Here is an 18,677-nt window from a genome sequence, read left to right on the forward strand (position 1 = left end):
ACCGCTAAGGATATTTAAACAATAAAGAAACCTCTTTGCTGTTAAATTAGGGCACTTTTGTTTTCTTTGTTAGCAAGAGAAATTGCTGCAGAATTGTAAATCCTTGCAAAAAGACTTCTGTACACTCAACACGTGAGTGAAAAAACAGCTGAAGTCATTTTTAACAATGTCCAGTTGCTACACAGCAGTGAACAGACACAGTACACCAGGACCAATTTTTGACTAGAAGGAAAAATTATACTCTTCAAAGCCTCCCATTTGGTGGCAGTCATAATCATTAGTGAAAGCCATATCTATTTAAGAGCAGAAAATGGCTATTTCCAAACAGAATGGAATGGCATACAAAGAAGGCTTCATCCCACTCAAACATCCCCAGGCTCTCCAGAGAATCATTCTGCTCTGTCATGTTAACGCACTTCCTTATTTTTCCTTTTTCTTCCCTGCTGAATATTATCTTCTAAAATCAAATAAAGTACCAATAGTAAATGTACATAGTAATTACTTCAGAAAAGCAAAATAATCAGACTCAAGAGATGATACAAAACTCATGTTTTTCATATGTAAGACTCAGAGCCCAGATGGAATTGTGAGAAAGTTCCAAGAGGGTTCTAGTACCTGAAGCTGCTGTTCAGGTAACTATTCTGTGGAGCCATCAATGCACAGTAAAATAATATGACTTGAAAACTGTACCTTCCCATCTGTGTTCCATCTCTCTCCTCACGTCCCTCTTCTCTGAGATCTCCAGTGAATACTACTCCTTATAATAATAGTGATAAATGTGTCGAGATGGGAAATAACTATTAGGTCTCTCTTGTCTTGGGCAAAAATAGAACAAAAGGCAATATGGAAAATTTCAGAGTCTGACTGAACATGATGATGATGATGATGATTCGATAGATATTAATAAAAATGTCATGGATCATTTATTTTGAACGTGAGTTTTTAAAGAAGAGTAGATTATTCAAATAAGATTGAATGTATTCGTTTCTAAATGTTTTAACTTATAAATGGCTCCTGAAATATACAATTATATTAAACAAACTTCTGCCATAACATGCCTGGTAATTAAGGTAGGTCTTATTCGTATATTCTAAAATGAAGAGCTCAGTTTTATTAAAGTGAGTCCTACCATTCTATTTGGAACATGAATGATTACTTATTCCTCTTAAGACAAACCAAGTTAAGACTATAAGTTCTTTGCAACAAAGAAGAACCAGAACTTTTGAATTTACTTTCTCATCTATAGGACTCTGAACCACTCAAGCTAAATGATAAAGAAAAATAAGTCCTTTGAAATATACTTTTAAAACAAAACAGGATAACAGAATAGCCAAGAAATAATTCCCCAATTAACATAGTATCTCTTTGTCTCCTTAATTTCTAACCTAGGACCATAGAGTAGGCTGGGTGTAGCAGATCTTTTTTGACACTGAAAAAGTGGTGATATTTAAAATCAACTAGGTCTCCCTCATCAAAGCTTTCTGTATATGATGCATCCTGGAAAAAGAGTGATCAATTAAAAAAAAGTCTCCCTAAACTGGAAGTGTTTGAGGGTATGTGGAAGATATTAGATGCTGAGGTCAGTGCAAGGAACGGGGAACCTAGACTGAGGCAAACATTAAATGAACAAAAATATCACCTGTGTTAAGGATCTAAGGCACAAAGCAAACTATTCTCCGTTGTCTTCCTACAGCATACTGTTATAAATCAAAAGAGTGAAAAAACACAAATATTTGGTATTAAAGGTCTTAGAGATCTAACTCACAGAACACTGTGGCCCCAAGAGATTAGATGTACCCTTGGGTACATCTAATTAAGGGCTGGAGGATGACCGAAATGTAAACATTGATTCTCTTGATTCTACAGTCAATTGTCTCTTCTACTACAAATGAGACATGTCCACATTATGCATGACTTCAAGTAAGAACAAACTAAGCTACTAGGTAACTGTGAACAGTTTCTACCCACAGACAGTGTACTCTCCATTAGAGAAGAAAAAAAGACTTGCAATGATAGTACAGAGTGATAAGAGCTATGATAGAAAAAGTACCTAATGTTGTCCCAGCAACAGACCTGTGCGGTCTGCAGTGGCTTCTCAACTGATCTAATAACTAAACTGGTTCCTTGAAAGACACAGAGGGATTACATAAGGGAAGTGAGAGAGGAGGAGGAAAGCTGTTCCACGTGGAGGGAATAGCTGATATGCAGGATCAGAGGCAAAAGAGAACCGGCATATTTGAGGCAGACAGAGGAATTCAACGTCACTGGGACACTGAGTACTTGGTGGGATGTAGATGGGGCAGGAAAGGTGAACAGGGCTCACCAACTCCTAAAGGGCTCTATGCCATGTTTAGGAATTTGGAATTTATCTCAAAATAATGGGAAGACAAAGGATTTTAAAACAGGCAACTGTAATAATTGTATTTGCACTTTGGAAGAACTGCTGAGTGGAAAAATGGGAGGGGGGTAAATATAGAAGCAATCAAAGCAATTAATAGGCTGTTGCAGTAACCGAAAGGTAGAGGATAGTCATCTAATGGAGTATGGGGGAGTGAGGGTGGTGGAGAGAAATGGTTGAATTTGAGATATTCAGGCAGTAGAATTGAAGTATTTGATGATAAATATGTAAAAACGAATGTGAGTCATTAGGAAAGGAAGAGTCAAAAATTATTTTGAAATATCTGGCCAAAGTCTTGCCCAAAAGCCTTCTGACATGGGCAATATGGAGCTTGTCTCTTAGTTACAAGGATCATTTTACTGACAATGGAAACTCAAGACAATTCTGTACTTGCTCATCATCAGTGAAACCATCAAAGATTCAGAATTCTGCAGGAAATCATGTTCGAACTGTCGTAACTTGGTTGTGCTCCATTGGAGCAGTCCTAACTCCCCAGCAAGATTTCTCCAAGGACAAAGAAACTAGCTCACAGGCACCCTCAATCTCAAGACCCTCTCAGCCTCTCCACATTCGCTGGTGAATTCTGGGGTAAGAGAGGGGAGTAGGCTCAGCATCCTATGCCTTGCTTGGGCAGCATTAGTGGTGGTCTGTTTTCTGGTGGAAGCTGATTAACTCAAAGGAAGCAGAAATCGGGTTGCTGAACAACAACTAAACTCCGGGAGAAAGATTTACTATCTCCATATGAATCATCTCAACAGTCTTAAATTTTTCAGTTCAAAGTTGGATGAAATGTAGAATGTATTTTGGGGATATGGTGCATCCCAATCCCAACCTAGGACACAATTCAGGTACTCACCCCTTCGCCGCCATTTTCACCTGTGTTGGCAAGCATTTCCTGCAGGGCTCTGACAGATAGGGACTGTTCCAGCACAAAATTGCAGACGCAGAGATCTGGAGGAATGTACTGTGGAAATAAAATCAGAATGAGGATACCTACTCATATCAGTCACGCAACAACATCCCAAGGGCAAAGAGCCTATGAATCAAAATGACAGTTGGATGGGTGAATAGGAATGCAAAAAAGTGGCTTTCTCCTATTCAAGATGGGTTTTAAGCTGGTTTCTAAAGAATAAGAAAAGCCCCATATATCAAGGGAATAGTTTCCAACATGTCAGGATCAACTTGAGGGAAGGCTGGAGGTACATATGGAAGAACACAGACATAGCCTTGCCAAAGAAGGGAGAGGAAGGGAAGGCTGATCTATCTACAGCCACATCTGGGTGAGACCAGAGAAAGAAAGCCACTGGGATCTCATCCACAATAATCTGGAAAAGAGCAGTGGACAGACCATAATGTGGCTCTAGACAGTAGGGACCCTAATAGAGAATCCATTGATTTGTTAAGAAAACCTGGATATAGTACAAAAAGAGGCCATAGAGGGGGTTAAGAGCTATATAAATACAGCATAATCAAAGAAATGTCCAGAACTTTAAGAAATGATGATCCCTATAATTCCAATTTATTAGAATCAGTTAACAGTGACCAATTAACATCATGACATTCATGCCTATTCTGGGACATTTCTTAACAGTTAAACATAGCTGTCTTTGCATACTAACAGTAGCTAATATTTATTGAATACTTTATGCCAGGTACTGTTCTAAGGGCTTTGAATATGTTAACTCATTTAATCTTCACAACCACCTTATAAGATAGGGACTATTAATATTCCAGCTTCTCGCCAAGGAAACAAAGGCACAATGAGTTTAGGTAGCCTGCCCAAGGGTTACATTTGGCTGAGTCAGATACAAATCCAGACAGTCTGTCTCCGAAGTCCATGCACTTAACCCTACACTGTTCCTGACACTAATAAAAATATTAAAGTTTTTCTTCACTGTGAGAACATTTTAGATCAGCAAATATTCAAGTATTTCATTTATGCAGTGCTTGATATTGGAAAAGATACAAAGAAATACAAAGCAAAATCACGGTCTTTCTGGAGTTTACAGTCCCATTTCGATGACACACCATTTTCCTTAAGAATACAGCTTGTGATCACCTGTGTACCAGTCCTGTGTTTCCTACATGATATTGGCAGAACATCAATACCGTGAGAACAGGAATGAGGAATGAGGGCCAGAAGTCACGGACAGCCATGCCTAACACTTCAAAACAGGTAAAGCTGTTTCCATGGAGCTCCACTTTAAAAGCTAAACCAAGTCTGCTACTAAGGCTCCGACAACCTCTCTAACTTCAGCATCTAGTTTTAAAATAAAAATAATGGAATTGACTATCTTTAAAAGTTCCCTTTAATTTCCGAGTGTTTGTTTATTCTTCCTCCTCTCCCAACTGCAATATTCTCCAAAATAAGATAATCAGCCTGCTGGACCTACCTACAATTTTCCTTTATTAAAGTTGTGAGCCAGGAATGGATAATCCTATTCCAAAGGCTGCTGGCTCTGGGTAACGTACATTTTCAAGTAGTTTTCAACTAAGGATTTGAGTGAGTACTTCTTTTTTTTTTTTTTTTTTTTTTTCCTGAGACCGAGTCTGGCTCTGTCACCCAGGCTGGAGTGCAGTGGCGGGATCTCGGCTCACTGCAGGCTCCACCTCCCGGGTTCACTCCATTTTCCTGCCTCAGCCTCCCGAGTAGCTGGAACTACAGACGCCCGCCACCAATGCCTGGCTAATTTTTTGTATTTTTTTAGTAGAGAAGGGGTTTCATCATGTTAACCAGGATGATCTCGATTTCCTGACCTCGTGATCCACCCGCCTCAGCCTCCCAAAGTGCTGGGATTACAGGCGTGAGCCACCGCACCCGGCCTTGAGTGAGTACTTTTCTACTTAAATACTTTTCTACTCAAAGTCTCTATGCTGAGAAATCCTAAAAACCTAGTCTTGGAATTCTGGCAATACAGGAATTTGCCCAATCCTTTTTATTAAAACAATTAACTAAGAAGAGATTGTAACAGAGGAGGCCTACCCCCTTTATGTTGTTCACTTTGTTTTCAAAGTCTGTTCCCAAAGCGGGTAATTAACTCATTTGTATGGGACTTGAGCAAGCAGGCGGCTGATGCAGGGCAGAGCTTCATGTTCAGGAAATGTTTGTACAGTACACACAGCATTATTACAAGTAGCATACAATTATATGATAAAGCATTTCCTTAAGACCTTATACCATAAACATATATTGTCCAATTTCGCCTTCCAAAATGTGATGCTATCTCAGGAGATTTTAGAGAGATTTTTCTATCACTCTGCCTACCTGAATTTCATGTTCCCAGAATAGGAAGCATAAAAGCCACAGTTTGCTTGTTTCCTGCTCTTCCAATTCATTAGAATGAATGATTCGGAGATTTCCCATTGAAGAATGTCTGCAGTTACGGTTGGTTTTTGGCAAATTAGTTAAATGGTCACAACATTCATGCCCATTTTTACAATAAACCTGTTCAGTCTATTCTCTTTAAGACAGAAACCTTCATAGCTCCAAATGCTAGAGATTCTGCCCTTACACGACATCATGTCATTCTAAATCAGCTTGGTTTCCTTCCTGTGTCTGGTTTGTTCAGACAGGAGACAGGAGCTCTCCTTGTCTATGCCATCAACCATTTTGAAGGAGAAGCACTAATAGATAATAGGGACACTAGCCATGCTATAATTATAGCTGTCCTTTCAATCTGGGTATTGAAAGTCCCAGGTGGTCACAATTTCATTACTGGTTTGAATGGGTATGTTTAAACAGGACAACAGTGTGCATGAAGAGGAAGCCTTTCAAATGGGAGCACTGTACCTGCCACTGGTTTACAAACTTTCTGGCAGCTTAGTTTCTGTACCTCTGGAGTATGGTCCCTGCCTGGACTCTCTGTACGTGGGAATAAGAGCATGCCACTCCAAGAGCACACAGAACAACGTGTGGGCAGTGGTAAGAGAGGGAAGAGTAACTGGAATGTCTGGAGAAAAACAAAACAACTAAAAACTTGTGACATGAATGGAGCACAGAGCCATCTGACCTATGCCAGCTGCCATCCTTAATTAAACTCCAAACTGGCCTGAACTCCTACTCCCACCCTCCTGAAGAATGAGCAAAGGCCACTCGTCCATCAAAGCTAATTTGTTTGCAGCCGTGAGAGTCCCCTAGGAGACCAGCTCATTGTGTCTGTGCTGTGGAACCTGTGCCTTAGTCACTCTACCTGACAGGCATGGGGCAAGTGTTTGATGATTCTCAGCACGGAGAGAAGGGCTCTGTTGACATCTGTTCTGAAATAGCTCCTCATCACTCTCCCCAAGACCCGTCCTGAGCCTAGAGAAGCACTACATTTCCAAATGTCCTACAGGAAACCTTGAGATGCCAGGGCCCTGAATAAGCCAGGAACTAGGATTCACTTAGCCTCACTATGTGGAAAATAGTAGGAGGCAAGGTCCATATATCCTCCATGCTCCATAAATCTACATAATGGCATACTTTTCTGGGGCTTATTGAATCCTGGCTAGTAGGAATCTGCTGCCCCTGTTTTGTAGTCATTTAGCATTTCACTATCTGGCAATCCACAACAGGCCCTTTGCACTGTACTAGCAGACACTAGCCAAGCCCTCAGGGAAATGAGGTGGGGAGTTAATTACACAAAGGAAGACGGTCACCTCTCCATTGTACTGTTAACTGCAGTCTGTTTTGGCTTATACAGATCTTGATGCATTGAGGTTTGTCTATTTCACTAGACTGTGGGTCCTCTGAAAGAATCTGTGCCTTATTCTGCTGTTGGTATCCCAAATACATAGAATAGTAAGCACCCAACTCAAGTCTTCTTGAACAGACCCTGTGTCCTTCAATACTATCATCCAGGAGTGTGTTGCTGATTATGGCTGTGGCTGTAGACAGACCGCAATGACTCTTCAAGTCTCCTGCCTGTTATTCAACACGTCTTTCTTCTCCCAGTGTCATGAGCCCCTTTCACTTCTGTTAATCCGACTGGTTCCTACACAGTCATGCCTCAGTGATACACCCTGTAGGTGTGTCAATGGCTCTGAAGGCACTATAGGAGATACTGGTGAAGAGTGAACACTCTAGTGTAGGACTACCTGAAGTCAAGTCTCTGATCGACTATTCACTAGCTGAATGACCTTACGCAGGTAACTCAGTTTCTGTTATACATGCCTTTGTTTCCTTATCTGTATAATGGAGATATAATAGTACCTACTTCTTGGAATAAACTAAGGTTTTATATTTAGAGAGCTTAAAATAGGATCTGATGTATACAGTAAATACTTAATAAATGTCAAGCATATCCAACAAAGACCAATGAAATCAAAACTCAGTAACTCACTTATATGTTCACTAATGTATTTTTGAAGTTCTTATTTGTGTAAGAATAAGGCAAAATCCCTGTCTTACAGGATTGTGTGATTTAGTGGAATGTCAGGGAAGCAAATGAATAATTTTCAAACTATGAGACAAAAGGCCCAGAGGTAAGAAAACATGTGATGAAGCATCCAGAGTTGAGGATGGCTGGAGTGGGGAGGAGAGAGGGAGACAGAGGGGAAGAAAGAGTGAGAGGAGGGGAAAGACGGGGAGGAGGGAGGGGAGAGATAGGGAGAAAAGGATGGCGGACAGGGAGGGGAATAGAGGGAAGAGAGGTAAAGAAGGGTAGAAAGGGGGAGAGAGGAAGACAGAAAGGGAGAGGAAAGGGACGGAGAGAGAGGGAGGGGAGTAAGCATGGGGAGGTTAGAAGTGAGGCTGAGGAAGAAGTAGGTATGAGACTGGGTCTTGAGTACTCTTGCCAAGGAGGAGTTTGGGCTTCATTTTCAGAGAATAGGGTGCCATTAGAGCAAGTTATGTAGGAAATGATATAATCAAATCTGCACCTTTGAAAGAACTGCAGGTCCAGTGTTAAGAAGGCTAACCCGATTTTTGACAAAGGCATTAAGAGCATACCATGGGAGGCCGGGCGCGGTGGCTCAAGCCTGTAATCCGAGCACTTTGGGAGGCCAAGGTGGGCGGATCACAAGGTCAGGAGATCGAGACCATCCTGGCTAACACGGTGAAACCCCATCTCTACTAAAAAATACAAAAAACTAGCTGGGTGAGGTGGTGGGCGCCTGTAGTCCCAGCTACTCGGGAGGCTGAGGCAGGAGAATGGCATGAACCCGGGAGGCGGAGCTTGCAGTGAGCTGAGATCTGGCCAGTGCACTCCAGCTTGGGTGACAGAGCGAGACTCCGTCTCAAAAAAAAAAAAAAAAAAAAAAAAAAAAAAAAAAAAAAAAAAAAAAAAAAAAAGAGCATACCATGGGAAAGAACAGTCTCTTCAACAAATGGTGCTGAGAAAACTGAATGTGCATATGTTGAAGAATGAAACAATACCCCCCACACACCATATACAAAAATCAACTCAAAATGGATTAAAGACTTAAATGAAAGACTGGAAATTATAAAACTGTTGGAAGAAAACACCTAAAAAGGGTTCAGGACATTGACATTGATGTGGACTAAGATTTTATGAGTAAGAAAGATCTCAAAAGCACAGGCAACAAAACAAAAACAAATAGGATTATATCAAAAAACCTTTTGCACAGAAAAGGAAACAATCAACAGAGTAAAGAGACAGCCTGAAAAATGGGAGAAAATATTTGCAAACTATTCATCCGACAAAGAATTAATATCCAGAATAGATAAGAAACTCAAACAACTCAACAGCCCCACCCCCCAGAAAAGAAACTCAACTACAAAATGAGCACATGGTCTGAATAAACATTTCTCAAAAGAAGACACAGAAGTGGGCAACAGGTATTTGAAAAATGCTCATATCACTAATTAGGAAAATGCAAATCAAAACCACAATGATAGTAGTCCAGTTGAGATGCCTACTATCAAGATGACAAAAAATAAATGCTGGTGAGGATGCACAGAAGAAAAAACTCTTATACACTGTTGGTAGGAATGTAAATTAGTACCGTTATTATGCAAAACAATATGGAGGGCCCTTGAAACACAACTACCATGTGATCCAGCAATCCCACTACTGAACAGAAAATGAAATCAGTATATTGAAGAGATCTCTGCACTCCCATGCTTATTGCATATGACATAGCCAAGATATGGAATCAATTTGTGTCCATCAACAAATAAATGGATAAAGAAAATGTGTTATATATGTACAATGGAGTATTATGCAGCCATAAAAAAGATTAAAATCCTGTCATTCGTGGCAACATGGGTGAGCCTGGAGGACATTATGTTAAGTGAAATAAGCTAGGCACAAAAAGAAAAATACTGCATATTCTCATGTACATGTGGAATTAAAAGAAGTTGATCTCATAGATGTAGAGAGTAGAATGGTGGTTACTAGAAGCTGGGAAGGGGTGGGGAGAGAGAGGTTGGTTAATGGATGTAAAATTGCAGCTAGCTAGGAAGAATAAAATTCTAGTGTTCTATAGCACTTAGGGTGACTATGGTTAACAATAATTTAATGTATATTTTAAAATAGCCACAAGAGCAGATTTTGAATGTTTCTAACACAAATAAATGATAAAGGTTTGAGGCAATAGATGAGCTAATTAGCCTGATTTGATCCTTACATATTGTATATATGAATCAAAACATCACACTGTACCCCATAAATATGTACAATTCTTATGGGCCAATTTAAAAAAGAGAGAGAAAGAGGGCCAGGCTGAAGCAGAGAGATAAATTAGGAGGTTTTGCAGTCAACTGGGTAAGAGGTGACAATGGCCTAAATTAAAGTAGCAGCAGTAGGAATAGAGATAAGGGAATGGAGTTTTTAAATCTTGAGAAGTTAGGAGAGACAAGGCCTGGTGACTAAGTGGATATGGGAGATGACAGAGCAAGAGTGGGAGATGAGCAGGTTTCTACTGGATGGGACAGAATGCAAAAAGGATAGGACTCAGCAAGAACAAGCCATGGCAAGTGTCAGAAAGAGCATGTAGACAACGTTTAAACTTGACAGATGGCCCACTGGGACCTCTCATTTGGGCCAACAGAAAGGTGACGGGAAAGTGGAGAAATTTCTGTGGTGACGTATAGGCATCTCTGCAGATGTCAGCAGAGGTAGGCTCCTCTGGGAGAAGAGGAGGAATCTGGGGAATTAAAGCGTATTCTCCACAAAAGGAGAATTAGTGGAGGCTGGGCAACCAGAGTCAGCCCAATTAACCTCCCTGCCCTTTCCCGTATCAGCCATGTGGCTAGTCAGTACTTAGAGAAAGCAACAATGCACAGTCAGTCCTGTACCAGCTGCTCTGGGGACAAAGAAACAAAGTAAGGCATGGTTTCTGTCCTTCAAGGAATTTTTTTTTACCTATTTGAAGAGACAGATCTACAGTACGTGAGACTTTATACAACAACATACACACACAAAAAGGAAATTCAATGCTAAATTGAGAGGTCTGGCAGGACTGAGAAAGTCGTGCAGGAACTTTCTCAGGGATGATGAGATTAGACAAGTACACCCAGGCAGGAGCTTGGCCTGAGGGGTGAAGAGGATTTATTCACATATAGGCAAGAAGGAGTTCCTGCACACAGTAAGATCTCAAATTTTCATGTAATGAATGATCCAAATGGGGGAGTTATTCTTTCCATTTTTTTGTACTGTATGTATGCATTCTTCCCTTCTGTTTAAAATTTCATTAATTGAAGCAGCATTTTAAAATTACAGGCTTTACAGAATCTCTGTCCTTGCCTCCCTTTATTTTTTCTCTCAATTCCTCAAAGAAAAAGAGCACATATATGAGGATATCATGAATAAGGAATGAGAGTGAGCAAAGGAAAGAAAAAGTAGTACACCACCGCACCAGGCCCTCAATTTCCCCCTTTATGCTCTATTCATGCTACCTGGGACTGCCTCGTTTGGGAATAAATATGGGTGCTGTTCATTGCCATGGCTCTAGATTTCAAATCGTGTAGACACAGAGTCTGCTTCTCCAGGGGCATTATGTCTGCTGGTAGCAGGCAGAGATGAACTCGGTCCCCAGTGGCCTGGCTTCTATATGCATTGCATTTACTCCATGACACCACACCACCTCAAACAGGGCTGACTGCCATCTCCCTGTGATGGCTTAATATAGTCCTACTCAAAGACATGGATGAGAAGACTTCTCAAGCTCTCCTAGGCAGAAAACCACTATCGCCTCTAGAAAATGTCCCAGGTCAACCAGTCCTCAATGGGGTACAGTGGAACTGGATGAGACCACGTTTTCATGGGACAGCATCAGGATAGGTGGAGCTGGTATGTGTAGTTTGTATTTCAGGACCTTGGAGCACTTTAAAGACATTATCTCATCAACCTACAGCAGACCTGAGCTCACTTACAGACTTCCAATCAATTATCAATAACACATAATTATTCGCATTGTATTTATCCTTTGAAGGTGAAGCCAGTCATTAATATCTATACCTCATCTTAACCAGATTTTATTTATGTATTTGTGCAGTTAAATGCTCTTTAAGCCTACCTTTGCGACCTCTGGGAAGTTGTTGATAGTTTATCATGGAGAAAGTTACATGGTCAATGTTTAAATCTGATGCTGTTGGCTAGTCTCTGGATTTCTACAAAAATAATAAATGGTTGTACAACCATATTAGAGGTGAGTCAACTGAAATACAAAGGAACTGGGTAAAACTTATATGGGCAAGTAGAGAAAGAAGAATAGAATCCATATATACATTTTAAATGTGTCCACGAAACTTAGTACCAGGCATTGCACTAAGATGCTTTATAAATACTAAGTCATTTATCCCTTACACCAGTGCTTTTAGAGAAGAGTTTTAGCCATTTTGCAGGTGAGAAAGACTCAGAAAGGCTGAAACACTTCCCCACAATCACACCGCTGGGATGAACATTTAAACCCTAAATTTCAGACCCAGCTCTTTTTGACTCATACTGCATCAATATCTCTGGAGATAGGGTTCCCATTCCCATCCCTATCCCAAGGTTGTCGAATTATAATCCCACTAGGCTACCTACCTCCCAACTCTTGTGCCTTAAATGAAAGTTAAGGACTTTATACCAGGTTCCTGAGTGTATCTCTCAGAAAGCATTCTCTATTTTGGAATAACCTTTGAGAATGTAAAGACTATGGACTGAAATTACTGGGACTATCAGGGCTCAAGAGCTCACAAAATCTATATTTTATCAACTTAGGCAGGTGGGATTATTTTCATTTTATACAGTTCTAAAAATCTGAGACTGATTCACCATATAAGATTTTTCTTCCAAAAGGCAATTTAACTCTGGGCATGATGGTGCAAGTTTCAACTATGGACCACATGTGTGATTTTAAATGTGTATATATTCATATTTTAAACATTTTGAGAAAAGAGAGCTTGCCTGTTTGTGTTAAGAGCTGTTATTATAAAATAAAGTTAAAATGTATAAACCTTTCTTAAATTATGGTAAAAGATGGAAAGTTTTTCTGAAGAAGACTATAGAAGCTATTCACAACATTTGAGCTATAATGTTGCTTAGACACTGCTAACAAAAGCAATTATATGCACACAGTAAGATGCAGAAAATTTATACTTATAGCTGGAAAATATTCTTTTTTGCGGGGGGGGGGGGAAGTGAGGAGGAAGATATCAGTATCTTTTAAAAGAAGGAAGTAAAGAAAACCCCTTCTGATGTCTGAGGAATAAACCACAGAAATGCAATGCTTTCAGCACAAAGACTCTCTAGGTGCTTCTTCATTCTAGGGATGAGTGAGCTGCCCCAGGAGAAGCGACAGCGGTGGAAAAACGCTACCACAGCACCAGGAGACTTGTAAAGGAGAAGCACTCGCAGCCATGAGCAGAATGATTGCTGTTACTAGGCACCAGTGGTGGCCTGAGGTTTATTCCAACACCACAAGGAACATTCAGAAGGAAAATGATGGAATAAGTTGATCATGTGCAAGGAAATTGCAGAAGGTTATCAAATTTATTTATTGAATGGAACAGAAAGCTCATTCTAGAAAGCTTAAATAAATATTTACTTAAGAAAAACGCTTGCTGAAACATTTCTTATGTAAGGGAGGCATCACCACTGCCTAGAAGCAGGGAATCCAAATTGCAGGACAAATATCCTTTGACAAAAGACTTGCTGAGAGATGCCAACTAATGTGATAAAGAGCTAAAAAAAAAAAATACCCACAATCACTGTTTCTTTGCCTATTCCTCAAAGGCCCAGATATAGCTATTAATTGACACTGATCAACAGATCCATTAAAATCTAGCCTCTCTTGGGGGAATGTTTATTAACTCAAGTGAGAACAACGCTTGCATCAACCATAATCATCATCATCATCATCATCATCATCATCATCATCATTATTCTGAGACAAGGTCTCTCTCTGTTGCCTGAGCTGAACACCAATTCCTAGGTTCAAGAGACTCCCGCCTAAGCCTCTTAAACAGCTGGGACTACTAGCATGTGCCACAGTGCCCAGCTAATTATTCTTTTGGTGGTGCTCAGAGATTTCTCCTAAGAGCTAAAACACATATGTATAAGCTTGCTCTGGAAGGATTAATGCAGAAACATGGTGAGCCCAAGAAACTCCTGGACAGGACTGACAAAATTTCATATTCCTCAAACCCTTCTCCAGGTGTGTACATTGAAAGCCTATCTCAGGTGATTGTTAAACAGGAGGTCTCTGACACCCGCTTGAGAGAGACTCAAACAACTAGACCAAACAAGCAAATTTAGGACTCCAAGAATAAGTGATTCTCACTCTATATCCATTCATTAAAATGGATTGAATGGAATTCCATTCATTAAGAGTTTCTTTCAAATAAATAATCCAATAACTTGAGATCTACATGATTCTTATTATTTTGCTTGACATGACCCCAACCAAAAGCAATGCTGTGGTGTCCCTGAACACCTACATTCTGCCGAGCATCAGTTGTTTCTGGAAGTTAGGAAGAATATTGCCAAGAACCTGGTGAAAACTAGTGTGATAAAGCTTGTGTCTTTAAAATTAGGAAGAGGGTACAGCCAAGAATCAGAGACAAAATGCCGGACAGCTGGCTTGCAAAACTGTCTGCTGGGAAAAAGCGTAAGTGGCAGGTTGGATGGTTGGTTTAGTTCTCAGTGAAGCCCAGTTTTTCCATCTGCCTGACAGCACATGGTCGGCATGTTACAGAGCTAAGGTGCCAACAGGTGAAAAGTTGGAACACTTGCACCTGGAAAACCAAGTTGTGGTGATGAGCAGCAACTAATACCTACTGTTGATGGACAGAAATACCTGAAACACTGACTCTTTCCATGGTCATCAAAATATATAGCCATAAATAAATCACCACTTAATGAGGAGCACAGGTACTACAATGAGCTGTGGAAACTTAATGAGGACGTACAATCCCTGGCACTCTAGCTTTTAATGGGTGTTGTGATGGGAAACCATGAAGATGTTATTCCAAAGAGCTTGCATATCAGAAAAACAGCAGAGGCCAGGAGGGAGACAAGGCAGAATGTCAGACAGAAGATAAAAATCAACAACAGTGTCCCATCAATAAGTTAGGGATGTAAGCATCGGTTGCGGGAGGAAGGCAGGGTACACGATGGTGCAGCTAAGATGAGGTAAGATCGACAGAAACACAGAGAGATGGGGTGAAGGTTGAGGGGAGAGGGGAGAAGGAAGGTCTAGTCTCAAGCTAATGTTCATGTTTTTGTCTCAAATTTAGTTTCACGGTAGTTTTGGTGGGAAGAACACAAACAAGTATTGCCTCTCCCATGTATTCCTTTCCCATCCCACTTACACTCTCCTCCCTCTGGAATGATGATATAGTTGCTACAGAATTTATAAACCATGGAGAGGCTTTTCTCTATTACCAAGGCAGTGGTATCCAGCAGCTGCAGGATGGGAGAATTTGTGTCTCTTGGCCTTTTCATTGCATAACAGGAAGCAGAAGATTGAGAAAAGCATTGTTAAGCGCCCACGAGAGCTGAGGAAATGCCAAACTGGAACTGAAGGCTGACAGACAGAACAGAGACACCGAGTAGCCAGAGGTGGAGCTGTGTCCTTAGGTGCAATCGGCATCAGCATCATTTATCACTTTTGGAGCACTCTAGCATACGGGGTCCTGCCTGGACTGCAGTGTTAGTTGCGTGAGGTTCATGGACCCAGGATGGGAAGTGAATATAAAGCTCAGGGCAATGAAAGGCAAGCACAACAGCTTGGCTTCCAAATGGTTTTGAGTTTTTTCCCCAATGCCTTCTTCCTACTCTCAAACTGAATCCAAATTCCAGTGTGGACATGTAGTTTTTATTTTTTGCTCCTACATGGCATTTTTTTGTTTTTTTGCTTTGAGAGAAATAAGAATATCTCTAGAGACCAAATTCTAGGTTTAAAAAATAATTAGCAGCAGTACATGGACAGATATTCAAAAATGTGCAGTTTTCAAAAACCTCTGTGGAAATAAATGCTAAATATTTTTCTCCAAAATGGAAAAAGTTCTCTTATCTCTCCACAGAGAACTAGACCCCATCCCCTCCAGCTGTCTCATACTATCTGAGCTGAACTACCACCACTAGATGTTCACATCTGCAAGGATTTGTACTATACATCCCCAATGCAAGAAAGCAGACAACACTCATCACAGACACTTAAAAATATATACACTGGGCATGCGGCAGAGGCTACAGGAGATAAAATGTTCACTTGGCAGTGTTTGAATAGAATGGTAATAGAAAGACCTATCCCCTCCTCAGACCGTATCTTCTTCAATCATGTCATCCTTACCAGGAAGAATTTTAAGTATGGAGGTTGGGTACAATGAAAGTGTTCATTGAACTGTGGTGATCTATTGGATCTCCCTCTCCCCAAATCTTTCCTGGTTGAAGTCACTGACATCTTTCACCCAGGGCATGAGCTGTATCTGATAAACACAGGGAAAGCATTAGGAGACTCGATCTTCTCCTACTTGAATCCAACCCATCACTCAGTATATCTTGGGGGACTGGCCAGGAAATACCACGTCTACTGCTACATCTGTCCAACCATCCAAGTTCACATGACTGGGCTTTCATCTTGAGCTCCCTTCCTCTGCTCTGCTAAGTAATCAACCAGGGTTACTGAGGTTCTCCATCAACAATGAAGACAGGGAAGGGGTGTTGCATAACAAATTATGGCCTTTCTTTTTCCCTCCTGGATAACTAAGAGTTATCTCCAATACATAATGGTTGAGTTCACTTGGAAGCACTAGGCAGAATGAATGCATTGATAGAAACTGATGGAGCAATGCCACACCTCAAAAAGCAAAGTCCTTGCTCATGGCAACCTAAGCAAGGTATGTCAGACCCTATGAAGATAAATGCTTCAAATTAGCCATTTGCTCTCCTGTGGCATTCATCTTTATGTTCTTAGTGAACTAGACACAGATGAAAGCCATGTTTGGCTGCCTATTAAACTTGTATATTTTGGAAAGGAAGCAAGTCTATCTATTACTATAGCAACTGGAAACCTATGACAGAATGTGGGTACGTTTGAATGGGATGCTAATGAAGTCAAGATCATAGCTTTGCTTTATTTTGTGATGACACCAGCACACCTAACCTGGCTGACCAGCTAGCTCCTTTGTCACTGAAGATATTAGTCAAATGACGAAACAGGTGTATAAGGTCAATGACTGCAAATTACCTCTGTCGACAATTTCTCAAAGTGCAGGCTGTAGACCACCTGCATAAGAATTGTTGGGAGTTTATTTTAAAAAAGTAAAAGCCAGTTTCTGGCCCCATTCAATACAAAAATGGGAACTGATGGATATGTTCATTCAAGATTGAGAACCACCACCCTTCCAAGAGAGCTCCGTGCCAAGCCCCATGGATACTGGCCAGGCTTATCTTTATGGAGAAGCATTCTTGACACAATTTGCCAAGGAAATTGAGTAGTGAGCAAAACCACAGGGCTCATTTTTCAAGTCAAAAATTGACCAGAAAAGGTTGTAAAAATTCTCGTAAACATCAAAAAGCTCTCATCTTTCTTGACTTTTTTTTTTTTTTAAAACAAAAGAGTAATACTCTTTAGCTGTTTACTTAAAAGTTTCTGAAGGATAATATTAAGCCTTCCTCTGTTCACTCCATTCCACAACTTGTATTAAATTCTAAAAACTCTCTTCACCTTTAGGTAAAAGAAGTTAAATTGTTTGAACCTAAATGCCATGGCTTATTAGGGTAATAATTCAAATTTCAAGTCTGAAGTGACTACTCTTGGAATTGAAGAGGTGAGGCTGAGATCAATTATTCCACCCTCAGTGCTATTAGGTGGTAGTGCACCTGAATCACCCCAAAGAGATGATATTCTGTTCTATTCTGAAGTGGAAATATCTTGGGATGTACAGTGAAGTACTAAAGTAGGGCTTAAAGCAAAAATCCTTGATGAAAATGCTCCAAGAAGAAACAGATCATTAGGTCAAGAGTTTCTTAATTTTGTCAACTGCTCAGTGGCCCAAAGGCAGCTGTTTGAGAGAGGCTTACAAACAGCTTTCTTATACCAATTGTTCTCATCCTCTAAAAGCTTTGGATAAAGCTCAATTAAATGGAAGAAAAGTGATTTGAAGACATTCTTATAGAGAAAGCAGCAAAATCTTGGAATGACTGAGTTAGGAACACTTTGTAATTATTCCCTGAAATAATTTAGATGAAGAAAAACAAATTCCCAAGGGTGTTGTGTTAATACATTATTTAAAAATCAACTATTTGCTCTATGTCAGGAAGTTAAGAATAAAAAAGTTTTTTGTTTGCAAGTGGTTCAAAATGTTACAGTTCATAGAGTTTGGTCGGGTCATTATTTAAAAAGAATGAAACTTTAAGGAATGAGGCAAATGAGGTACCATCTCACTATCTCAGTCAGAGTGGCCACTATTAAAAAGTTAAAAAACAACAGATGCTGGTGAGGTTGCAGATAAAAAGGAATACTTATACACTATTGGTGGGAGTATAAATTAGTTCGACTGTTGTGGAAAGCAGTGTGGTGATGTCTAAGCTAAAAGCAGAACCACCATTTGACCCAGCAATCCCATTACTGGGTACATACCTAGCGGAATAGAAATCATTCTAGAATATTCTATTCCACATGAATATTCATTGTAGCACTATTCACAATAGTAAAGATATGCAGTCAACCTAAATGCCCACCAATGGTAGACTGGATAAAGAAAATGTGGTACACATACACCATGGAATACTATGTAGCCATAAAAAGTGAGTGATGTTATGTCTTTTGTGGGAACATGGATGGTGCTACAGGTTATTATCCTCAGTAAACTAATGCAGGAACAGAAAATCACATACTTGATGTT

At 40.2% G+C, this 18,677-nt stretch overlaps 1 protein-coding gene across 2 annotated transcripts in view; it reads right to left on the bottom strand.

Moving 5' to 3' along the window:
* RYR3 (ryanodine receptor 3) overlaps nucleotides 1-18,677 on the bottom strand; it is a 407,410-nt gene that overhangs the window by 372,735 nt on the left and 15,998 nt on the right. For both annotated transcript variants that reach the window (XM_030930996.1, XM_030930995.1), the window contains exon 2: nucleotides 3,255-3,362. In XM_030930996.1, coding sequence (XP_030786856.1) covers nucleotides 3,255-3,290 — 36 coding nt within the window. In that variant the 5' untranslated portion in view covers nucleotides 3,291-3,362. The remainder of the gene's footprint in view (nucleotides 1-3,254; nucleotides 3,363-18,677) is intronic.

This window comes from Rhinopithecus roxellana, chromosome 5 (assembly GCF_007565055.1).
Source record: "Rhinopithecus roxellana isolate Shanxi Qingling chromosome 5, ASM756505v1, whole genome shotgun sequence".
NCBI classification, from domain to species: domain Eukaryota; kingdom Metazoa; phylum Chordata; class Mammalia; order Primates; family Cercopithecidae; genus Rhinopithecus; species Rhinopithecus roxellana.